General features: G+C 39.2%; 1 protein-coding gene across 1 annotated transcript in view; it reads right to left on the bottom strand.

The window, feature by feature from the left end:
* Positions 1–2,013: 2,013 nt before the first annotated feature.
* The window catches only part of LOC122814492 (extracellular calcium-sensing receptor-like), a 210,570-nt gene continuing 185,576 nt past the window's right edge, over positions 2,014–27,007 (bottom strand). The window contains exon 6 of the mRNA XM_044087067.1: positions 2,014–2,933. Within this exon, the coding sequence (XP_043943002.1) occupies positions 2,014–2,933 (920 nt within the window). The remainder of the gene's footprint in view (positions 2,934–27,007) is intronic.

Here is a 27,007-nt window from a genome sequence, read left to right as displayed (position 1 = left end):
TGTATCAAATTAAAGGTTGTTGCCCATTATTATGCCAAGAAACTTTGTATGGTCATCAGGGGAGGTAATGGTGTCCTTGCTAGAGCTGATGTTGAAGAAAGGAGGAGAAGTTCTATGGTTAGGGTAGAAAAGTAGTAGCGTGGTTGTGTTAGGATTTAGAAGCAGGCGGCGATTAGCTAGCCATGTTTCTACTGTGCTGAAAGTGGTCTTGGTGAGGGTTAGAAGTTGTGTAGGAGAGGAGGCGGAGCATATTAGCGTTGAGTCATCTGCATATTGGATGCAGGTGGCTCCTGGGATGGTGGTGTGCAGAACACTGATAAAGATAGAGAAAAGAAGGGGACCTAGTATGGACCCTTGTGGGACACCTAGGGTTAGAGGAAGTTGGGATGACAGCTTGCTCTGCCATAAGACAGCCTGCTGTGTACCATTTAGGTAGGAGGGAAACGATTGTATTGCATGTTGGTCTAAACTGATGGTTTGTAGGGTATTGAGCAGTAGCTGATGGTTGCCCATATTGAAAGCTTTTGAGAGATCTAGGAAGAGGGCTGAAGATAGTTTGTTGTTGTTATGATGATGATTGATGACATTAGAGAAAGATAGAAGAGCCGTGGTGGTACTGTGGAATGGCCTAAAGCCATGCTGAGAGTGGGCGAGCATGCATACCTCTACAAAATTAGTAATAACTAACACTACTACTTTTTTGAATAAATAGAGATTTGTCATTGTTCTTTACAGTTCATATCTGATTAATGTAAGTTGCTTTAAAACAAAACGTGATAGCAATGGAGATCATTTTATAGATATATCTACATTTTTTCTGTAGCTGGGAAAAGATATGGAAAAAGTCAAATCCCCCTATATTTAAACTAATGCAGAGGTGCTGTAGTTAATATTACTGCCTTATAGTGTTTGGTTTTCCTTTTAAGTTCCTGGGGGGCATTATTTATGGATTCTGCAAGTTCTCCCTTTCACTGTGTGGGTTTTTGCTGTTCCTGTTTCCTCCTACATCCAAAAGGATGCATGTACTGGAAGAGGTGCTCCTTTAAATTTTACCGTAAGTATATGTGCCATGACTGATTCAGTGTAAATCTGTGTGTGGGGATGTGTGGGGGGTGGGTGTGCATATATGTGTATCCTGTAAAGCACGTACATCTTCATCAGGATTAGTTTTCCAGCCTTGTTCCCTCTGAATGCTGGGGTGAGATCTTGCTCCCTGGTGATCCTAAACTGGATAAAGAGAGCAGTGGTAAATTCATTAATTATTTCATCAATTAATTAAGTGACAAATTTATGAATGACCTGAAAATAAAAACAGCTGTCAAGTAAGTATTCATGCAAATGTTGATCATCTTCCAAATAGCTACAAAATAAAAGATGATTCATTTACTAAGAACTTTTTTTCTGGAAAGAAATCAAGAAATAAAATTACAAATTTGATACTTTATTTTTTTTAATAACTGGAATAATACGTTCTTGCAAATATTAAAACTAACAAACTAATAAAATGCTACCCAAAATGGAATCAAGATGGTTAAAAGGTGCATGTGGCATCCAGGATGGGTGTCATTCTTTTATTTATCCTAGCAGAGGCAGCTCTGAACTTAATATCTAATTAGTGGTTTTGTCACTCATGAGATAACTTGCACAGCCTCCTATGGTACAAATAAATCATATCCACTCCTGGACCCCATTTACTCCATATATATTGTCTACAGAGTATGAATTATTGTTTCTATAATAAGTGGTTTTTTTGTACTGTTAGTGGGGCTTTTCTCAGCAGGCTTTCCTTAAAAATGGCCTCCGACAAAGTTAGAAAATTTTGGTCAACAAAATAAACAACAAACATTGAAAACAAATGTGTAAAATGTCTGCTTTATGAATACATGTAGTTTATTGTACGTTTTACATGCATATGAATTATAGCAAACAACATATATGCATAATAAAAATGTCTGAAGTATGGCATACCTTACATAAGTGCAGGTACTTAAAAAAAATTCTTGCTCATATATTTTAAATTCCTATGTGCTTCTGTACTCCTTTTCCCATCAAGAAATCCCTTGAGTTCATGTGAGATTTAAAGATAATAATGTAACACTTAGGGAAAAATATGCATGCAAGCACACCAGCACTTGAGGAATAAATTGCAAAAATCTCAACAGCAACCATCAGCCGACCCTGTGTACTTAAGTAAGCTGGTATGAAGGACAGCCAGACACTTACAAACACAATCATGCTAAAAGTAATATACTTTGCTTCATTAAAACTGTCTGGTAGGTTACGTGCTAAGAATGCTGCTACAAAACTGATAATTGAAAGAAACCCCATGTATCCCAGCATACACCAGAATGCCATAGCTGAACCTTCATTGCACTGAATTATTATTCTCTCATTCTGTGATTTTGTATTTAGTTCTGGAAATGGAGGAGCACTTATGATCCAAGAAATGCATATAATCCCTTGAATGACAGAACATAGACATACAATACTGTTTGGTAGTTTTGACCCAACCCAGTTCCTCAAAGGGCTGTTTGGATTAGTTGCTTTAAAAGCAATCACAACCATTACTGTCTTAGCCAGAACACAGGAGACAGACAGTACAAAAATGATGCCAAAAGTAATTTGACGAAGCATACATGTAACTGTGTTAGGCTGGCCAATGAAAATCAAAGAACACAGAAAACTCAGGATGAGCGATAGAAGTAAAAGGTAACTAAGTTCACGGTTGTTGGCTTTCACGACTGGTGTCTCACGGTACCTGATGAAAATAATGAGGATAGCTGCTGGGATCAGTGAACTAAAAGCAGTGACGATGGACAAAGGGGCCCCTAAAATATCACTGAATGAGAGGAACTCCACATGTTTTTTTATGCATAAGTCCCTTTTGTCATTAGACCAAAACTCAAATGGACAAAGCAGGCACTCAGTGGCATCTAAAAATAAGAGGAACGAAAGATGATTAATATATTTTTAGAAACATATTAACTCACAATATTATAAGTTAAAAAACAGGTTCAACATTTTCTGTGGTCACTTTTTTATCCATTCTATTTTTCAAATTATTTTATTTTATTAATTTGTTAACTTAGCAAACCCACTAAGCACAAGTGTCATTTCAGCGGTGACCTCGGAGCCCTGTCTGGTTAAGTGAGTTGTTCTGAATTGCACACAAAATAAATGGAGGCCGAGAGAATCAAACTCTTAAGCAGAAGATAACGCATATTAGAATATCATAATCATAATCCTCTGTATTAAACAGCTAACACATAATTATTAAAACAGGGGCTACAGAAAGTAGATAATATCACATTTGCCAGATGGCAGAAGACAAAAATCCTATCTAGTCTGCCATTTAACTTCCTTTAACATTCTTCCCCATCTCAATTCTTTAACTTATTGCTTCCCTGGAATATTTTGAACTCTGTTTATATTGTATACCTCCCACTATTCAATGTACATGCATCACTTTCTTTATTAACTCTCATTATCGCCACAAATTATTTCCATATAAATGTATGCCACTGGCCCTGTCATGGCTGAAAAGGGTGACGTTCCATACCACCAGCCTCATTATTGAATTTATTTATTAATTATTTATTTTATTTTACATTTGCTGACTGGGATAGACCAACTGGATACATGTCCATTTTCAGCTGAGGCCCGGGGAAAAAAGCGCCAAGGTAGAACATACAGTAAAAATCACAAAATGATTACAAGTTACACACAGTTTACAGACTCCAGTTGAGCAAGCAAGTAATATAATCATATATTTTTAAAACAGTGTTGAGAAATTGACTAGGCAATGTAACATGACTACAGACTATAGAGATGGATCTAGTCGGATTTTGAACAAGGACATAGCCAGTGAGTTTTAAAGTATAGCTTCAGGCTTTTTTTGAACTGAGTACGAGTGGGTTCAAGAGTAAGATCAGCAGGAAGAGAGTTCCAAGTTTTGCCAACAGAGTAAGCAATCAGAGAGTCCCCATCAGAGTTGTTGATTTTGGATGTCTGAACTAGTAGTTTATTAGAAGAGCGAAGTAACCTGAAGTTGCTGTAAGAGTTGATGATATTTTTAAATGCAGGCATATTATCAGGGTGGTTGAGAACTTTATGGGCAATTATAAGCTGGTTGTACTGAAGTAGGCTAGGCCATTCCAGCCACCCCAGAAGATTCAGGTTGTGACACTGGTGGGTCCTATGAGCCGTGCCTGTTGCAAATCTATCAATATGGTTATAACAGATGGAGAGTTTGCTAAGAGCGGATTTGTTCAAATTAGTGAGTAGAGGGGAGGCATAGAGAAGAGTGGAGAGTAGATGGGAATGAGCATTAGCAGTCCTAGCAAATGGAGTAAGGAAAGGTTTGATCTTATAGAGGGAGCCAAGTTTTTTGTTAATGGTTTTGATAGTTTGATTGACATGGATATTAAATTTGAGGGTGTTGTCTATTGTGATGCCTAAGAGTTTGGTTTGCGCATCTGGGGAGATAATTGTACCATTATTAGATTGTATGGTAAAGACTAGTGAGGAAGACTTACAAATGAGGGAGAAAAGAAGCAACTTTGTTTTGTTAGGGTTTAATATCAGCTGGCAGAAAGCCAGTTTTCAACTATATGGAAAGTATTCTGGGTTAATGTCATTAGATCTATTGTGGAGGTGGCTGAACAAATCAAAGAAGACTCATCCACATATTGGATACAGGTAGCATTTGGGATGACAGTGGGAAGGTCATTAATAAAGAGAGAGAAGAGAAGGGGTCCTAGTATGGAGCCCTGGGGGACACCTAGGGTGCCGGGTAGATGGGCTGGTAGTTTGTCCTGCCATAGGTTGGCTTGTTGTCTACCACACAGGTAAGACTGGAACCACTGAAGTGCATGGCTATTTAGTGAGAATGCCATAAGGGTGTGCATGAGTATTTGGTAGTTGACGATACTGAAGGCCTTGGAGAGATCTAAAAATAGGGCTGAGGAAAGCTTGCTATTATTTTGGTTATGGTTTATGGTGTTAGAGAAGGATAGGAGGGCTGAAGTGGTACTGTGGTGGGGCCTAAAACCATGCTGAGAGTTAGCCAACAGCTTATTCTGGGTAAGATAATGCATAAGTTGTTTATGGACACACTTCTCCATAATTTTAGCCAATGATAACAGAATAGCTATGGATCTAAAGTTTGACAGTTCAAAGGAGTTGCCTCCTTTATGGAGTGGTATTACATGAGATATTTTCCAAATGGAGGGGATGGTGGCTGCAGATAAGGTTCTGATGATTATGATGGAGATGGGGTATGCTATGACATCTGCTGCTTTTTGCAGATACTCTGGCGGGAGGAGATCAGCTGTTGGTTTTAATTTCTTAATTAGAGATCTGATACGTGATGTAGAAACAGGCTGAAAGCTAAAAGAGAGTGGGGTATGAGCTAAAGGAGAGTGGGGTACTGGCTAAAGGAGAGTGGGGTATTAGCTAAAGGAGAGTGGGGTATTATCTAAAGGAGAGTGGGGTATTGGCTAAAGGAGAGTGGGGTATTAGCTAAAGGAGAGTGGGGTATTAGCCAAAGGAGAGTCGGGTATTAGCTAAAGGAGAGTGGGGTATTAGCCAAAGGAGAGTGGGGTATTAGCTAAAGGAGAGTGGGGTATTAGCTAAAGGAGAGTGGGGGATTGGCATGGCAGAATTTGGGCTGGAGCAGCTAGGGCCAGTTGGCTGGCTACGGATTTGATAGTCTCTGTGAAGAAACTATTGAAGGTATTTGCAATATCCTCTGGGGAGTTATGGTTGGAAGCTGACAGGGTAGGAGTGGAGGACTGTCCTGGGGGAAGAAGTCTGTTTATTCCTGCCCAGAACTTTTGAGGTTTGTTGTAATGTTTTTCTTGAAGATGGTTGTAAAAGTTTTTTGTCGAGTATAATAGATTTTTTTGTGTGTGATTCCTTAGCTGTTGATATCTGAGTTGATGTTGTGGGGCTTTTGTGGCACGTCATTTGTCCCATGCCTTATTTCTAGCTATGATTTTAGATTTGGTCTCTTCTGAGAGCCACAGGGCAGGTTTTTTTTGGTTCTAATGGAGCGAGCAGGAGCAGGAGAATCAAGAATAATAAGGAACATGGAATTAAAGTATTAAAGTACGCTACCGCATCGTCCAGTGAAAGAGTGCTCCAGTGGACCAATTGTGCTACAGCATCGTCCAGTGAAAGGTGCTTTAGAACTGACCAATTGCAAGCTTTAAGTTCATTTTGAAAACTGGTGGAGTTGAAGTTCTTATTATATCTGATGGCTTTAAAGGCGATCTGGTGGGGGTTGCAAACCTTGTGCTTGATAATGTATGTAAGTACGTGGTCACTTAGGTCATCTGGGGGGGTCCCTGACTTGTACATATAAGGGTGGCTGTTGATAAGTATCCAATCTAGGATACTGTCTTTGTTGTTGGGTTTGCCTATCCTGGTGGAGGAGGATATGAGTTTCATAAAAACATGAAGGTTGACATGGGTTGTAGGAGATTCCGAGGAACAGGTGTTCCAATCAATGTTAAAATCTCCAAGCATCATAGTTTCTTGGGGGTAGGTACTGGATAACCAGTGGAGGATGTCCTCTAGGGAGTTTGTATTATTACCTGGAGGAATGTAAATGCAGACAATGTTTATGCATTTGTTATTGTTAATCTGTAGTTTGGAAATAAGAATTTCTGCATTATTTAACCAGGGTGGTTGTAGAGAGACCATAGTAACATCTAGTGTATTTTTATAGAGTACAGCTACTGCACCACCCTTCCTAGTAGTACAATCTAATCTAAGTATGTCGTACCCTGGAGGTATTACCTCATTGTTACAGTACAGCTACTCCACCACCCTTCCTAGTAGTATGATCTACTCTAAGTATGTCGTACCCTGGTGGTATTACCTCATTGTTATAGTACAGCTACTCCACCACCCTATCTCGTAGTACAATCTACTCTAAGGATGTCGTACCCTGGTGGGATTGCCTCATTGTTACAGTACATCTACTCCATCACCCTTCCTAGTAGTATGATCTACTCTAAGGTTGTCGTACCCTGGTGGGATTGCCTCATTGTTACAGTACAGCTACCCCACCACCCTTCCTAGCAGTACGATCTAATCTAAGTATGTCGTACCCTGGTGGTATTACCTCATTGTTACAGTACAGCTACTCCACCACCCTTCCTAGCAGTACGATCTACTCTAAGGATGTCGTACCCCGGTGGTATTACCTCATTGTTACAGTGCAGCTACCCCACCACCCTTCCTAGTAGTACGATCTAATCTATGTATGTCATACCCTGGTGGTATTACCTCATCATTACAGTACACCCACCCCACCACCCTTCCCAGTAGTATGATCTAATCTAAGTATGTCGTACCTTGGTGGTATTACCTCATTGTTACAGGACAGCTACCCCACCACCCTTCCTAGCAGTACGATCTAATCTTAGTATGTCGTACCCTGGTGGTATTACCTCATTGTTACAGTACAGCTACTCCACCACCCTTCCTAGTAGTACGATCTAATCTAAGGATTTCGTACCCTGGTGGTATTGCCTCATTGTTACAGTACAGCTACCCCACCACCCTTCCTAGTAGTGCGATGTAATCTAAGTATGTCGTACCCTGGTGGTATTACCTCATTGTTACAGTACAGCTACTCCACCACCCTTCCTAGTAGTATGATCTAATCTAAGGATGTCGTACCTTGGTGGTATTGCCTCATTGTTACAGTACAGCTACCCCACCACCCTTCCTAGTAGTGCGATGTAATCTAAGTATGTCGTACCCTGGTGGTATTACCTCATTGTTACAGTACAGCTACTCCACCACCCTTCCTAGTAGTATGATCTAATCTAAGGATGTCGTACCCTGGTGGTATTGCCTCATTGTTACAGTACAGCTACCCCACCACCCTTCCTAGTAGTATGATCTAATCTAAGTATGTCGTACCCTGGTGGTATTACCTCATTGTTACAGGACAGCTACCCCACCACCCTTCCTAGTAGTACGATCTAATCTAAGTATGTCGTACCCTGGTGGTATTACCTCATTGTTACAGTACAGCTACTCCACCACCCTTCCTAGTAGTACGATCTAATCTAAGTATGTCGTACCCTGGTGGTATTACCTCATTGTTACAGTACAGCTACTCCACCACCCTTCCTAGTAGTATGATCTAATCTAAGTATGTCATACCCTGGTGGTATTACCTCATTGTTACAGTACAGCTACCCCACCACCCTATCTCGTAGTACAATCTAATCTAAATATGTCATACCCCTGGTGATATTACCTCATTGTTACAGTACAGCTACCCCACCACCCTTCCTAGTAGTATGATCTAATCTAAGTATGTCGTACCCTGGTGGTATTACCTCATTGTTACAGTGCAGCTACTCCACCACCCTTCCTAGTAGTATGATCTAATCTAACTATGTCGTACCCTGGTGGTATTACCTCATTGTTACAGTACAGCTACCCCACCACCCTTCCTAGTAGTACGATCTAATCTAAGTATGTCATACCCTGGTGGTATTACCTCATTGTTACAGGACAGCTACCCCACCACCCTTCCTAGTAGTATGATCTAATCTAAGTATGTTGTACCCTGGTGGTATTACCTCATTGTTACAGGACAGCTACCCCACCACCCTTCCTAGTAGTACGATCTAATCTAAGTATGTCATACCCTGGTGGTATTACCTCATTGTTACAGTACAGCTACCCCACCACCCTTCCTAGTAGTACAATCTAATCTAAATATGTCTTACCCTGGTGGTATTACCTCATTGTTACAGTACAGCTACCCCATCACCCTTCCTAGTAGCGCGATGTAATCTAAGTATGTCGTACCCTGGTTGCATTAACTCATTGTTACAGTACAGCTACTCCACCACCCTTCCTAGTAGTGTGATCTAATCTAAGTATGTCGTACCCTGGTGGTATTACCTCATTGTTACAGTACAGCTACCCCACCACCCTTCCTAGTAGTACGATCTAATCTATGTATGTCGTACCCTGGTGGTATTACCTTATTGTTACAGTACACCTACCACACCACACTTCCCAGTAGTATGATCTAATCTAAATATGTCATAACCTGGTGGTATTACCTCATTGTTACAGTACAGCTACTCCACCACCCTTCCTAGTAGTACGATCTACTCTAAGGATGTCGTACCCTGGTGGTATTACCTCATTGTTACAGTACATCTACCCCACTACCCTTCCTAGTAGTATGATCTAATCTATGTGTGTCATACCCTGGTGGTATTACCTCATTGTTACAGTACACCTACCCCACCACCCTTCCTAGTAGTATGATCTAATCTAAGTATGTCGTACCCTGGTGGTATTACCTCATTGTTACAGGACAGCTACCCCCCACCCTTCCTAGTAGTATGATCTAATCTAAGTATGTCGTACCCTGGTGGTATTACCTCATTGTTACAGTACAGCTACTCCACCACCCTTCCTAGTAGTACGATCTAATCTAAGGATGTTGTACCCTGGTGGTATTGCCTCATTGTTACAGTACAGCTACCTCACCACCCTTCCCAGTAGTATGATCTAATCTAAGTATGTCATACCCTGGTGGTATTACCTCATTGTTACAGGACAGCTACCCCACCACCCTTCCTAGTAGTATGATCTAATCTAAGTATGTCGTACCCTGGTGGTATTACCTCATTGTTACAGTACAGCTACCCCACCACCCTTCCTAGTAGTACATCTAATCTAAGTATGTCGTACCCTGGTGGTATTACCTCATTGTTACAGTACAGCTACTCCACCACCCTTCCTAGTAGTATGATCTAATCTAAGTATGTTGTACCCTGGTGGTATTACCTCATTGTTACAGTACAGCTACCCCACCACCCTTCCTAGTAGTACGATCTAATCTAAGTATGTCGTACCCTGGTGGTATTACCTCATTGTTACAGGACAGCTACCCCACCACCCTTCCTAGTAGTACGATCTAATCTAAGTATGTCATACCCTGGTGGTATTACCTCATTGTTACAGTACAGCTACTCCACCACCCTTCCTAGTAGAAAGATCTAATCTAAGGATGTCGTACCCTGGTGGTATTGCCTCATTGTTACAGTACAGCTACCCCACCACCCTTCCTAGTAGTATGATCTAATCTAAGTATGTCGTACCCTGGTGGTATTACCTCATTGTTACAGGACAGCTACTCCACCACCCTTCCTACTAGTACCATCTAATCTAAGTATGTCGTACCCTGGTGGTTATACCTCATTGTTATAGTACAGCTACCCCACCACCCTTCCTAGTAGTACGATCTAATCTAAGTATGTCATACCCTGGTGGTATTACCTCATTGTTACAGTACAGCTACTCCACCACCCTATCTCGTAGTACAATCTAATCTAAATATGTCGTACCCTTGTGGTATTACCTCATTGTTACAGTACAGCTACCCCATCACCCTTCCTAGTAGTGTGATCTAATCTAAGTATGTCGTACCCTGGTGCTATTACCTCATTGTTACAGTACAGCTACCCCACCACCCTTCCTAGTAGTATGATCTAATCTATGTATGTCGTACCCTGGTGGTATTACCTTATTGTTACAGTACACCTACCACACCACCCTTCCCAATAGTATGATCTAATCTAAGTATGTCATACCCTGGTGGTATTACCTCATTGTTGCAGTACAGCTACCCCACCACCCTTCCTAGTAGTGCGATCCAATCTAAGTATGTTGTACCCTGTTGGCATTACCTCATTCTTACAGTACAGCTACCCCACCACCCTTCCTAGTAGTACCATCTAAACTAAGTATGTTGTACCCCGGTAGTATTAACTCATTGTTACCGGTTTTAGCCAGGTCTCCATAAGACATAATAAATCAGGGGAGTAAACTGCTAATAGGGCATGCAGATTATGGACCTTATTGTTTATGCTTTTGATATTTAGTTGGCAGGTCAGGAGAATTAAGGCACCTATTAGCCAGTATTATGTTAGAAAGAATATTAGTTTGGGAACTGGAATCAGCAGGTGGGGATGGGCCAGGGTTTGGGTGGATGTCTCCATACATTGTCAGGCTGTAATGTAAGCTAGCTATGAGTTTCATAATTTTGTTTAAATTTTTGGTAATGTTTAGTTTTGGGGCTGATATACCTGGGTCTAATCTGGTGGTAGTTTTTAGGAATGGTGGGGTCAGGTATGTGGGGAATTATGAAGTGGTCCATATTGTTTGCTACTGTTGTAGTGATAGTTTGGGATTTTGGGTAGTGGAAACCTAGGTAGGGCTGATTTCATAGGTGCTGAGGACATATGGAATGAGTAACAGAGGTTACAACTAAAATAGTAGCAGCATTTTGAGGGATTACATAGTGCCTGGCTGGGGCATTATGTTGGAGTGAAGTAAGAAGATTAGGAAGACTAGTGGCAGGTAGGGGGGTGGTTTGATCTAGGAGGTTATCTCTGATAGGTTATAGTGGAGGTGGTGTGGTTTTAAATTTAGCACCACTGGGAGTGGGTGAAATTTGGGGGAAGGGCGGAGCAAGGCCAATCCAAACTACAAGGTACCTGATTTCTGTGCATGCAAGGTAAGTAATTGTAAAATGTTATATTTTATTTCTCTAGTTTTATACTGCAGATTGATATCACACACTTGGGGAGGTAAAGAAGATTATATTTCCCACTGGTAGCTCTTTAACTAGTGACTAAATAATTAGCTAAAAACAACTCTAAGAAATTCCTGAGGTCTAATGGCTAACCAGTGAGCAGACTTAAACTGCTGATGAGCACTTGTGTCCTGATGGGAGACTAGTAATTTAAAGATGGCTCCATAAACAGCAGGAATCTAATATATACTCAGTTTTGGGGCTGGGGGTAGCAATATAAATAAAGCATCAGGGGTAGGGTAGCGATATAAATAAAGATAAATAAAATTTGCTAATTAGATTTGTTACTTTGAATACATCCCTAAGTTTATGATACAGAGTAAAAAACTATCCTAGTAACAAGCATAACATCTGATTTCACCCAAATTAAGGTACCTAATCAAATCATCAGTCTTTACATTTTTTGGTGTGTGATGGCACAGTCGTCTTAAAAGATTAATTTATATATATATATATATATATATATATATATATATATATATATATATCTACAAAATAATAATTATAGCAATACACTGTGCACATTCATGAAAAAGGCACCACTTCTATGCATATTGCATTATTTTACAGGTACTGAAAATCACAGCTTTTTAGAAAACAAGGAGCTTGACCAGAATAGTTATTATGGTATTTCACTGTAGTTATAGTCCAGACTGCGATACCAGTATATAACAGCATTATCTATCATCTACTGCTGAGTAAGAAAGCTACAATCCTGATTAGTTACAGTGAAGACTGCGATACCATTATATAACAGCATAATCTATCATCTACTGCTGAGTAAGAAAGCTACGATCCTGATTAGTTACAGTGCAGACTGCGATACCCTTATATGACAGCATCTGTCATCTACTGCTGAGTAAGAAAGCTACGATCCTTATAACATGCCACCTATAAACTATCATCTACTGCTGAGTAAGAATTAAAGCTACAATCCTGATAACACACTACCTGTAAACTATCATCTACTGCTGAGTAAGAAAGCTAAGAGCATGATAACACGCCACCTGTAAACTTACTTTGTCTCTGATCTTCCACATAATTTATCAAGGCACAGTTAGACCTCCACACAAACAGCATCTACCTATCCAGCTACACACTTGTCTACTGACCATGGCTATCTTGACATTTATACAGAGACTATAAATCTATGGATAACACATGCCATATATCTGCCTATCTAATAAGTTAAGTAATACATGATTATAATGTAAATCCCTTCATGAAATAAGGTATGAGGTTGCACTCCGAGTGCCTTTCTTCTCAAACTGAATTATCTTTTGATGCATACTGTAAATGTGGCTTTTCAGTATACATAAAAAATGAATGCAGAGCTATTTCTTGGCAAAACAATGAAGACTCCTATATATTTGTGAGTCAGGGAAATCTGACGACTTACAAAATGTGTAATTTTCCTTCTGATTTATTTGCAAGCACACTTACACACACATCCCTGACATAGACATGTAATGCTGATTAAATCCTAGTGACAACTATTCATCAAAACTTGTCTTTTGTGGAATATTTGATAGAATACCTACCTAACCTGCTTAATACATAAATACTTTATAATACACAAAGTTTGTTCTTCCTTACACACTATTGATTAACCCTATGTACTGCCTTCATGCTAATCTTCTTCTTCTTTCAGTTGCTCCCGTTAGGGGTCGTCACAGCAGATCAACTGTTTCCATTTCTTCCTGTCCTCTGCATCTTGCTCTGTCACACCAACCACCTGCATGTCCTCTCTCACCACATCCATAGACCTTATCTTAGGCCTTCCTCTTTTCCTGTTACATGGCAGCTTCATCCTTAGCATCTTTTTCCCAATATACTCTGCATCCCTCCTCAGCACATGTCCAAACCAATGTAATCTTGCCTCTCTGGCTTTGTCTCCAAACCTTCCAACCTGGGCTGACCCTCTAATATACTTATTCCTAATCCTGTTCATCCTCATCACACCCAGTGCAAATCTTAACATCTTCAACTCTGCCACGTCAAGCTCTGACTCCTGCCTTTTTGTCAGTGCCACTGTTTCCAACCCATATAACATAGCTGGTCTCATTACCCTCTTGTAGACCTTCCCTTTCACTCTTACTAGTACCCATCTGTCACAAATCACTGCTGACACTCTTCTCCACCCAGTCCATCCTGCCTGTGCTCTCTTCTTCACCTCTCTTCCACATTCACCATTACTCTGAACTGTTGATCTCAAGTACTTAAACTCATCCACCTTCCCCACCTCTACTCCCTGCACCCTCACCATTCTTCTGTCCTCCCTCTCATTCACACACATATATTCTGTCTTATCCCTGCTGACCTTCATTCCTCTTCTCTCTAGAGCATATCTCCACCTCTCCAGGGTCTCCTCCACCTGTTCCCTACTCTCACTACAGATCACAATGTCATCTGCAAACATCATAGTCCACGGGCACTCCTGTCTCATCTCGTCTGTCAACCTGTCCATCACCATTGCAAATAAGAAATGGCTCAGAGCTGATCCTTGATGTAATCCCACCTCCACCTTAAACGCATCCTTCACTCCCACCGCAGACCTCACTGCTGTCACACTACCCTCGTACATATCCTGTACCACTCTTACATACTTTTCTGACACTCCGGACTTCCTCATACAATACCACAACTCCTCCCTAGGCACCCTATCATATGCTTTCTCTAAATCCACAAAGACACAATGCAACTCCTTCTGACCTTCTCTGTACTTCTCCATCAACACTCTCAGAGCAAACATTGCATCTGTAGTGCTCTTTCCTGGCATGAAACCATACTGCTGATCACTAGTAATCACCTCCCTTCTTAACCTAGCTTCCACTACTCTTTCCCATAACGTCATGCTGTGACTGATCAGTTTAATCCCTCTGTAGTTACTACAGCTCTGCACATCACCCTTATTATTAAAAATCGGTACCAAAACACTTTTTCTACATTCCTCAGGCATCCTCTCACTTTCCAAGATTTCATTAAACAATCTTCCTTCATGCTAATGCTACCTCTATACCACTCTCAGAGGATTTTAACTTCTGTATTAATTTAACTCATACTAATATTCATGCATAAAGAACTCATCCATGCTAATGTTACTTCTATATCATTCTCAGATGATTTAAACCTCTGTATTAATTTAACCTTGTACTACCGTTCTCAACCACTAAACGTAAATATGCTTTACATCCTTCTCCAAGCTGCTGTTTAACTTTTGTTTAGTTTTTGCTATTTTGTATGTAAAATTTGCTTAGTTTGTTTCTGTTTCCACTATGTATTGTACTTCATATTATGGAGCTTGTACTATGTATTATTGGAGCTTTTCTACCCAGGCCTCCACTGAAAACAGGATCTTTGAGCCCAGTGGACCTCCCCGGTCATCAAACTGGAAATAAATAATTAAATAAATTGCCATCCGTTATGACATTTCAGGCTTCTTAAAAAAATTGTTACCTCATAGCAAAGTATAAATATTCATGCTATGTATTTAAAACTCATGATTTTACTATCGTTTGCTCAGAATGAAACAACTGATTTTGAACATTTCTCTTAACTTTTTAATTTCTGCAAAATTATACAAAAATTACAAACTAATCAAAGATTATGTCTTGTCTCTAAGGATGTGCCTTGATAAACTTGATGGGAGTGGTTAATGATACATACTGATTGAAGGCCTTTCTGCCATATCATTTGATTTCAAACATTTAATTCATTCATGTTCCAGTACCTCCTCTGTCCTACTGTGGGACATACATAGGCACACCTTATGCCAGAAAACATTATGTACACAATGCAGATCACTAGTCATAGACACAATGTATTTATTTATTAACATTTGATAAACCAAAAAGTCAGACTGGATGGGAGCTAATTTTCAGCACATGCCCAGGGAAAAAGCTCCAAAATTTCTACAAAACATTTTAAGAATAATAATTTAGCAGTGTTTAAAAATAATACAAAATGCAAATAGAGTTCAAATAATTATACCAAATTAGACATAATATGAAAATACTGGTTAAGAACAGATACAAGATATATGACAATGATTTAACACTTAAGAGAAATTTTATCTAATTTATTGAGAAATTAAAGGTATGTTACTATAATACAATCAGGAACTGCAATACAAAGTAAGAGAAAAGCAGCCTTATGGTATATTTAGAGAGAAAGCCAGGGAAAAGAAATTTGCAGAAGTAAGGAAGTGAGGGGAAGAAGGGACAGAAAGGAGATATAATGTATGAAGAGGTATTTATCCACATTTAGGGATATAGTTTATTACGGTGTTGAGTAAGAACAGAGACAGCTTTTGGCAAGAAGACTTTTGGAATGGTTTTAAAGGATGGGAGGGAGGGTATTGACCTGATGGATAGAGTTAAGGAGTTCCAGGTCTTAGCAACATAGTACAAGTATAGACAATGCCCAGCAGATTTGATAAGTTGGTGGACAGACAGGAGATTTTGATCATTGGATTATAATGACTGACAAAGAATGTAGTTGTGTAGAATGTTATTTAGTGCTGGAAAAGCAGATGGATGCTGGATAATTTTATAGATAGTAAGAAGCTGTGTATATGTTGGCTGGAGTAGTTTTAAGATTTTTTACTGCTATACAGTGGGAGGGAGTGCGGAAAGGGGTATTTGCTTCAAATTTAGCAACTTTGTTATATCATTCTTCAAATTTTGATTTTTGTGAACTCTGGAGGCTAGTAAGGATGGGAGCACCATAAAGAAGTGTGGGGAGGAGATAAGTAGTGACAAATGTAGCTTTAATTGTGTCAGTGTGAACGTTTTTGACTCATAAAGCATTCCCAGTTTTTGGGGAGTATTTCTTAGGTAATTTTCTACATGCAGGTTGAATTTAAGATTGTCACCCATTATCATCCTTAATAGTTTTCTAGGAGAAGTGACTTAAGTGGTTGTATTATCGAGAGAGGCCTTTACATTTTGTTTTATCATGGGAGAGGGATTTGGGGAAAAAAGTACTTTTTTTTTTTTTTTTTTAGGGTTGAGCTGAGTTGTGAGTTACAAAGCTATGTTTCAGTTGCTGTTAAAGCTTCCCATGTAATTTTTTGGAGGTGTGCCCATCAGATGTGCAAATGAATGTTGTTAAGTTCTTTTTTATAACAAATAAAGACTGTTGTTTCATCCTACCACGGAGCCAGGTGGTTTTTGTTGAATGTTGTTAAGTTGCCTGTGTACTGTATTAGGGAGGTCTGTTGTGTGAATGTGTGGAGGATGTTGATGAGAATGTTAAAGAGGAGGGGTCCAAGGACAGAGCCTTGTGGTACACCCCTGGTGACTGAAAGGTATAGAGAGAGGGTGTAGTGCCATTTTACTGACTGATACTTATTGGACAGGTAGCTTTTGAACCACAGAAGGGTGGGCTGAGAGAAACCCAGTGAGGACATCTGAAGTAGAAGTTTGTTGTGACAAACTGTGTTGAAGGCTTTAGACAAGTCTAGAAATAAGGAGGACACCAGTTTGCTTATATCTCTAGCTTTATTAACAGTATCTATATAGGTTAGAAGTACAGTGTTAGCACTATGGGAAGGATGGAAGCCATGTTGTGTGAGGGATATGAGTTCGACCTGCAGGAGATAGCCTAGTGATTGTTTCTGAATACATTATTCAAGTAATATGGCGGGGAGATAAGATTGCTCTAGGTCTAAAGTTAGTAATGTCTTTTGAATTTCTTCTTTTGTGCAGAGGGTTAATGTGTGACTTTTTCTAGTGAGAGTGAATGTGGGATTCCTGGACTGACCTATTTATAAAGACTGAGACAGGGTAGGCAATGATGTTGGCTGCTATTTTAAAGTATTCACTTAAGAAAGTTAATCAACCGAAGTAGTGCGTGGTTTAATTTTGTTTAAGAGGTTTTATATATGATGTGGGCACGGGTTTGAAGTTGAAAGTGGATGTGGTGTTATGTGACTGCTGGGCAGGGTTAGGATTAGATACTGGGGAATCCCTGGTTAGAGCTGCTATAATGTCTATGAAATAAGAGCTGAGTTTTATTCTGTTTCAAGTGATGAGTTATTGTGGGAGGAGTTAGGGTTGAGTTTATGGCCAGGATGCAAGATTTCTTTAATGGTTGTCCAGAACTTTTTAGGGTCATGTTTACTATTATTCTGAAAGTTATTATAGTATAGGTTTTTGTTTTCGTTCATTTTTTTAGTATGATTGTGAAACATTCTGAAGTTTTCAACATATTGAGGTGTTTTATATTTTTCCATTCTTTCCATGCTTTTTATCTATCCTGCGTTAGCATTCTACTCTTTTTGGAGAGCCAAATGCATTATTTGTTTTTAGTCTCTTCCTTCTAGGAGGTGCAAGGCTAGTTAGTTAATTGCCAGATGTGCTCACCTTTATATACAGCTAAGCAATTCAATAGTTGAACATTTTGCCTATAACTTGTCTTTGGGATATGGATACAATCAGAGCACACTTGTCAAAACTCACATGGATACAGGGAGGGCACACACACTGTGCACAGAAAATGCCTCAGCCAGGAAACAAACCAGGCAGCCAAATTCTTTGAGGCATTTTAAAACATTTCAGTCTTGCTACATTAGTAAAACTACATTGTTTTATTTACATTTTCCCTCTAAAACACATTGATCCATGAAAATCATTTTATGAACAAAGTTATTATTGCCTTTATTTAATTTTTATTTATTTATACTTTGTTAACCAAACAAATGTTTCTGCATCATCTTCTCCTCTTCCTACCAGTTTGTGGCTTCATCTCAGTGGTGGGCAAGTCCCTAATTTACTGATTTTAACAACTTTTCACTTGTACTCAGCATTTAAACTGCATTTACCTCACTTGGAAGGGCTCTGTATGCTGCTGCAACTTATTTGTGGGACTTTGGTTTTAAGAGCAAAGTGTCTTCCCTTCCAGACTGCTTCTACCTTCTTTACAGATGCTGCTGCAACTCCTGGAATAACACCTGTGCTCTACTGCATAGCCAGTTTGAACTAAAGCATATTCCAAGCTCATACCAGAAATTAGTCTTGCTTTGTCTGCTGTGAAGGATACCTCCATACCACTGAGACCCCCCAACACTCACCTTTTTGTTTAAAACCTTGCCTCTTTGTCTCTCCCTGCCATCGATAAGTTAGTCACTACCCTAGTGCCAACTCTCTTAGTTAGCTATACTCTCTTGTTTCCTGTTTGTGGTTTCCTTTTAACTGCTTTTATCTTACAGTGAATACCTGTGTGTACCTCGCTATAACATCTCTTCCCTCTCTGCCTACACCTGCCCACCTCTTCTACTTACCTGCTGATTCTCGCTGTGTGTGCTTACTGTTTCCCTCCTGGTCTGCTGATTGTTTTTTGTGGTGACTGGCATTTCTTGGCCCAGAATACTCCTATACTTTCCTGTCTATCCCACTCTGCATATACTATATTTCCCTGCATCTCACTCTCTCTCTCTCTCTCTCTCTCTCTCTCTCTCTCTTTCTCTCGCCCATAATCCTCTGGGGCATTTAAAACTCTTAGTGTTTCTGTGCCATCATTTCCTCTTCCTACTAGTCTGTGGCTTCATCTCAGTGGTGTGTAGGTCCTTAATTTACTGATTTTAACAGTTTTGCACTTGTACTCAGCAATAAAACTGCATTTACCTCACTTGGAAGGGCTTTGTATGCTGCTGCAACTTATTTGTGGGACTTTGGTAAGCACCTTAACAACTATTTTACTAAGCCATGGCTTGACTGAGTTATTGTTGTCTCATGTCACAAAAGTGAAAGGCTGTACATAAATTGAAACAGGTTACTTTACCTGCCTTTAAACATATTATTTCTACTCAAATAACAACTGCTCTATTGTGCACTGTTACTATATTTCTGTGTATTTCTGTTAGTATCTCTTTAGCAAAGTTAACTGGTGACAGTGGTTTTGCAGAATCTAGTTATTGCATTATTGGACATTTACCTTTCACAGCGACTGCTTTATGGCATGACCTCAATGTCAAATACTTGAGTAGCAGCCTTGTGGATGTGAAGGTTAGCTCATTGTTTTTATTTGATTCTAAGTTCAGTCGCTGTGAGTGCGAATTGTTATAACTGCTTAGCCTGGCTTGTACTATTCAAGAGTTAGTCTAGCTACAATGAATGTTAAAGTATAAAACTTCTGCTTAGCTATATTCTCATATCTCAGTTATTTGGATCATTTCAACTACAAAATGGCAGACGTTTACTACTAGAACTACAGCAGACATTTTTATTGTAATACTTATTTAACACTAAGACATATTGGCTAATAGTTTACCATTTTTATGTGAAAGTATTATATTGGAAGGAAGTCATTGAATTTTTGTCTCACATTTTTACTGCGAACTAGTGAAGAAGGCAATGAGAGTAGTAAGCAAACCAACGGTGTTTAATCCAGAAGCAAACACTCCCAAGGTACTGAAAAGTACTCACAAACTGCAAACCAGCAATAAAAATAAAGCAAACACTCACAAGGTACTAAAAAGTACACACAAACCGCAAACCAACAATAAAAATAAAGCAAACACTCATAAGGTACTAAAAAGTACACACAAACCGCAAACCAACAATAAAAATAAAGCAAACACTCACAAGGTTTTAAAAGTACTCACAAACTGCAAACCAACAATAAAAATAAAGCAAACACTCACAAGGTACTAAAAAGTACTCACAAACTGCAAACCAACAATAAAAATAAAGCAAACACTCACATGGTACTAAAAAGTACACACAAACCGCAAACCAACAATAAAAATAAAGCAAACACTCACAAGGTACTAAAAAGTACTCACAAACTGCAAACCAACAATAAAAATAAAGCAAACACTCACAAGGTACTAAAAAGTACACACAAACTGAAAACCAAGCAAACACTCACAAGGTACTAAAAAGTACTCACAAACTGCAAACCAACAATAAAAATAAAGCAAACACTCACAAGGTACTAAAAAGTACTCACAAACTGCAAACCAACAATAAAAATAAAGCAAACACTCACAAGGTACTAAAAAGTACTCACAAACTGCAAACCAACAATAAAAATAAAGCAAACACTCACAAGGTACTAAAAAGTACTCACAAACTGCAAACCAACAATAAAAATAAAGCAAACACTCACAAGTACTAAAAAGTACTCACAAACTGCAAACCAGCAATAAAAATAAAGTAAACACTCACAAGGTTCTAAAATGTACTCACAAACTGCAAACCAGCAATAAAAATAAAGCAAATACTCACAAGGTACTAAGAAGTACTCACAAACTGCAAACCAACAATAAAAATAAAGCAAACACTCACAAGTTACTGAAAAGTACACACAAACTGCAAACCAACAATAAAAATTAAGCAAACACTCACAAGGTACTAAAAAGTACACACAAACTGCAAACCAACAATAAAAATAAAGCAAACACTCACAAGGTACTAAAAAGTACACACAAACTGCAAACCAACAATAAAAATAAAGCAAACACTCACAAGGTACTGAAAAGTACGCACAAACTGAAAACCAACAATAAAAATAAAGCAAACACTCAGAAGGTACTAAAAAGTACTCACAAACTGCAAACCAACAATAAAAATAAAGCGCTTTTCATCCTGCTCACTAGCAGGACTTCTTCAGATAAAAAATGTCATAAAAACTTCATCATTAAATACTAAATAAAAAGTGGGCGTTGTAAGCCACACAAGTTACACTCAATTAACTTAAAGAGACATTGCTCACTGTGGTATACAAGTTGTGATTTAAAATACAAAATGAATGTTACATATATTAGCAACAATTTTCTACCTCTTCTAACAAAATAAGTAATCAATAATTAAACAAATAAAAGGCTTCATTGTTAACAACAGTGCTAGCAAAACTAAAGTTAATTAAAGTCTGAAACAAACACTGAAGTTTGTTGAAGTCTAAAACAAACAGTTGCCACATTACTATTGCACCAACTAAACACCTAAACGCTAACAAGTAGACATGTCAAGGGTCTAGAAAAACAAGTAGTGCAAAGACAAGGTGAAATAAACTAAGAAAAATAATAATAAAATAATAATAGATAATACTATTGCAGGCCTGATAACATAGGTTTAAATGTTACACTTTATTTTCTCTAAAAGGTAACAAGGGTGTTGTGTATAAACATTTATAGTGTACTAGCGTCTCAAATTCCTACGTTTAAGTATACATGCCAAAGATACTACTTCATTCAATCCCGGATTAAAACAAGATCCAGTACGAAGTTGCCAACACAATTCAAGTTGTTCCAATAATAAACATTTAGGTCCACCTCTATTGTCATCAAGCACTGAGTCAGTGGCTCTAAATAAGAAAGAATGGTGTGGATATGACACTATGTGTCTTGCCAGAGCATTATCTAAGCTTTGATTTCTGATTTTATACAAATGCTCATAAACACGTTTTTTCAACTTACAGATATAGAAAGCAGTACAACCTGAACATTGGGCCACATAGACCACAGTTTTAGACTGGCAAGTAAACCTAGAGTGGGTCTTGTAAATAGTGTTTCTCTTGTTTCTTGTTTGTGGTTTCCTTTTAACTGTTTTTATCTTACTGTGAATACCTGTGTGTACCTCGCTATAATATCTCTTCCCTCTCTGGCTACACCTCACCATCTCTTCTACTTACCTGTTGATTCTCACTGTGTGCTCCTTACTGTTTCCCTCTCGACCTGCTGATGTTTTTTGTGGTGACTGCTGTTTCCTGGCCTAATCCGCTCACTTCACCCTTGCTATGCTCGGGCTCACTCCGCTCCCCTACCCTACTCTCATTCCCACCACCCCCACTTTCATTTAATTTGTACTGGCCACACCTCTTTTCCAATCCCTCCCACTCTCCCCACTTATCCAGTCACAGCTGTCCCTTGTAAACTTCCTACCACTCCACTCCAAATAGCTTCCTATCCCTCTCCTACATCCACTAATATATCAGTTACTGTTTATACCTACTCACACCACAACATTCTCTCAACCCCCCCTCCCTCTCATTATCTTCCCCACACTCACAGAATCTTAGCATATCTCCAGCCTTTTACTCTTCCTTCCTTTAACATACTAATGCTTCCTTTTTGCTAACTGCTCTCAACCTTGTAAATTAATCTCTCCTTAATACTCTCTATTCATCATTTTCATCTTCTCACTCCTCTCCTCCCTAGTAAATAACCTCTTCCCCACACACATTTACCTAGCTCTGTCATCCTTCTACTATCATTATCTCATTTCAAACCATACCCCTCTACCTCACATCAATCATGCTTATGAACCTCTCTTTACTTACCTCCTATCATACACACCTTAATTTTTCAAATTCATCCCCGACCTACACTTTTCCTGTACTCCACAAGGAACCATCCTTGCCCTTCCTAATATGTCCCTCTCTCTTTAACTCTTCCTTCACACATCTCATCAAAATAAAAAAATTCTCTTGGCCTATCTCATCCTTCAATTCTAAATACAAACCCACTGGCTTTTACCCTTATACAAATAAACCTTACCCTTTTTCCAACAATTTATTATCTTCCAGTGACATCCACCAAAATCCAAGCCCATCTAGCCAATCACAATAAACACCTGTCTCACTAAACATCTTTCTATCTTTGCTATTACCAAACAAAGTCTGCCTAATAAAGTTACAGATCTACACTCTTGGATCACCCACCAATCACCACACATCCTGGCTCTATCTGAAACTTGGCTAAAACCACATATTTCTAACACTGAAATTCTACCTCCCCACTACAACATCTATCACCAAGATAGAACCACCAAAAAAGGTGAAGGTGTTGCAATTATGTATTCTGAACACATTAACCCATCCCCCCTGCTAATATCTTTGCCTAACTTTCAACCAGCTGAACAACTACTTCTAAACTGTCACCTCAACCCCCATAAGAAATTTGCCATTGCCTCCATCTATATCCCACCTGGAAACATCATTCCCATCCTCAAATCTGTTCTAGTATAGATTTCTTTTAATATCCCTTATGAAACCTTACTAATAGGGGATGTAAATATCAACTGGCAAAAACTAACATCTACATCTCCCTCCCTTCAAATCAGCCTTCACAGCTTCCATCAACTTATCACAACTTCTACCCACTTCAACAAAAACAATAGCCAAGGTGGACTGGATTCTTACCTTTGACCCCATCCTATATCATGACTCAGGAGCCCTGCCCAACTCCCTAGATAACCACTTTTCTATCCAAGTCCAACATTACTTTTCCCAAATACCTAAATTCCACCATTTTAGAGTGTGTCGCAAGCTTTCTTCTTTCAATCCTGAAACTTTAAATAACAGGCTCACTTCCATAAACTCGGGCTTCCTCAAGTACCTCCCTCTTAATGAAGCCATTCTATACTTTAATCGCAGTTTTCTTGATATACTTGACTCTTTAGCTCCTCTTAGAAATGTAGGAATCAAAGCCAACTGCTCACCTTGGCTCACTAAAAACACCATATCACTCATGAAAGAAAGACAAAAACTGGAAAAAATGGCTAAAAACTAAATCGGCAACATTCGTAGAAAAATATAAAGAACTAAGAAATCTATCAAAAGCAGCAATTAACAAAGACAAGAAAACATGCCTTTATAATCCCCAGTTTTCCCAAAAGTCTTACCCCCCAAAATTCTGGCATACCATCAACAAAATCTTAAATTTAGGTCAACCTACCATCCCCAACCCCTACCCTAATAATTCTCCCTTAGAAACCACCACCTTACTTAATGCCCACTTCATTGATTCTACTCAAAAACTTACCCAACCCTCCCAAAGCCATAACCACCCTCACACCACTCACTACATATGCAACACAACCCCTTCTCTCTTAACCCTGTCTCCACAGCCTACAAGTCACTTCTACTAAAACTGAAACCTTGTTCTCCCGATACCAATAACCTCCCTCCCCCTTTCTTAAACTCTCTGCTCATTCCATAGCCTATCCGGTCTCTGTCTTAATAACTAGATCTATCCAAGAGTCTGCTGTCCCTGACATCTGTAAATCTTTCTAAACCATTCCACTTCATAAAGGAGGTAACTCTACTGAGCCCTCTAACTACAGACCCATAGCCATCCTATCTCCTCTATCCAAAATCCTCAAAAAATGTATTCACAATCAGTTTTTAATTCACCTTATTAATAAACATCTTCTGACCTCCCCCAACTCAATATGGTTTTAGGCCACACCACAGCACCTCCACTGCCCTCCTATCTTTCACTCAAACTGTTGCTGAAGCCAGGAACAAAAACCTCCTAGTGTCTTGCCTCTTTCTCGACATCTCTAAAGCTTTCAATACTGTCTCCCATTCCAAGCTACTTACTAAGATTACTGACCTTAATCTCTCCTCTTCTACTATTCACTGGTTCTCTAGCTATCTATCAATTAGGATTCAGTCTGTCAGATGGCAAGATTTACTATCAAAAATTCGAAGAGACCTCGGTCAACCCACATATGGTCGACGGAAAGAATTCAAAACTCACATTGTTGAACACAGAGATTGCCGAATCACAAAGCAAATTCAACCTACGGACAGGTTTTAACATGGGTCGAGATATGGGTGAGGTTGTTAGTTCGGCAATATTGGCATTTTACATTGCTGAGTTTGACATTCTGATTCTCGACAGAAGTGGAGTTGACCGAGTTCACTTCGAATTTTTGATAGTAAACCGATGGCAATCTACTTGCTCCCCTTTCCTACCTATCCAAACAGGTGTCCCTCAAGGCTCAATCCTTGGCCCCCTCCTATTCAACATCTTCACCAATCATCTTTGCTACTCCTGCAACTCCTCCTCCCTCATACAGTATGCCAATGACTCTACTCTTATCTCTTGTGCTGACATCTCTAAATGTCTTTCTATCACCCCAAACTACTTTTCATCTGTGGAAAAATGGTTCACAGAGCATCAACTTATACTCATCCCCCAAAAAACTAAGCTCCTACTATTTCTCCCCAAAACTCTCCACCACCTTAAATCTACCTTTACTATTTCTTCGCTAGATAACACTCTCATCAAAGTTGAGCCTCACACTAAGTTACTGGGTACAATAATCAATGACACTCAAATTTGACATCCATATCCAACATTGTATCAAAAAAACTAACATGAAACTGGGTCTTCTCTACAGAAATAAGAAATTTCTTGCTCCCAACGCCAAACCCACCCTTGCCCAGACCTATCTCCTTCCATGTCTCCTCTACACCTCCCCTATCCTAACCCACCTCCAGTCAAACCTTCTCTCCAAACTAGAATAAGCTTACAACAACATAGCCAGATTTGCCAGTTAGAAACCTTATACATCCCATCATTGTCTTTCCCCGAAACAACTTCAATGGCTAGAATTCCCACAACTCTTACTACTTTGCCAGCTGCACCTCACACACTCTGCACTCAACAAACTACTAGCCTGCCCATTACTCTCTACCTTAGTATATCCTTATACCCACACACTCTGCACTCAACAAACTACTAGCCTGCCCATTACTCTCTACCTTAGTATATCCTTATACCCACACACTCTGCACTCAACAAACTACTAGCCTGCCCATTACTCTCTACCTTAGTATATCCTTATACCCACACACTCTGCACTCAACAAACTACTAGCCTGCCCATTACTCTCTACCTTAGTATATCCTTATACCCACACACTCTGCACTCAACAAACTACTAGCCTGCCCATTACTCTCTACCTTAGTATATCCTTATACCCCAATCTAGTCTCTTCATAGTTCCGACCAGCACATTCCAGACATCTAGAAGTCCAACAAACCTTATGGTAAACTCCTCCATAAATACTCTGTGTCCCTTGAGTGGAATAGGTGGGTCTATGTTAAATATTCAAATGCTTACATTTTTGAATCGCTAAAGATCAACCTTTAGTGATCGAATATTTAAATGTTTGAATATTTTAAAAAAAGTAAACAAAAAAAAAACAAAAGGGTGTAAGCGGGGAGGCAAGCCCTCCTGCACCCCCCACACCCCCCGGTACTTAAATATACCAACTCCAAGATTGTGCTACAGTGTAGGAAATGGGAAATTTTCCATTTCTGCACTGTAGCACACTGAAGTGCGATCTCACAGTTGGTATATTTAAGTAGCGAGGTAGTGCAGGTCTCTTGCTGCTTTTTTTTTAAATATTAATTTTTTTATATGTTCAAACATTTAATTGTTCGATCACTAAAGGTCAATCTTTAGTGGTTCGAACAATTAAGCGTTCGAACATATAACATAGACCTGAATAGACTACCACCTCACATTCACAGCATCACTAGTTTCAGCTGCTTTAAAATTGAAGTCAAGCACTACTCTCTGAACTCAAAAGCCTGTCCTTGCCTAAATCCTCCATAATCTGCATT

The sequence above is a fragment of the Protopterus annectens genome, chromosome 10.part0 (assembly GCF_019279795.1).
Source record: "Protopterus annectens isolate FY-2018-M chromosome 10.part0, PAN1.0, whole genome shotgun sequence".
NCBI classification, from domain to species: domain Eukaryota; kingdom Metazoa; phylum Chordata; order Ceratodontiformes; family Protopteridae; genus Protopterus; species Protopterus annectens.
Note: the sequence above shows the minus strand (reverse complement) of the source record. Positions and strands in the feature narration are given on the sequence as shown.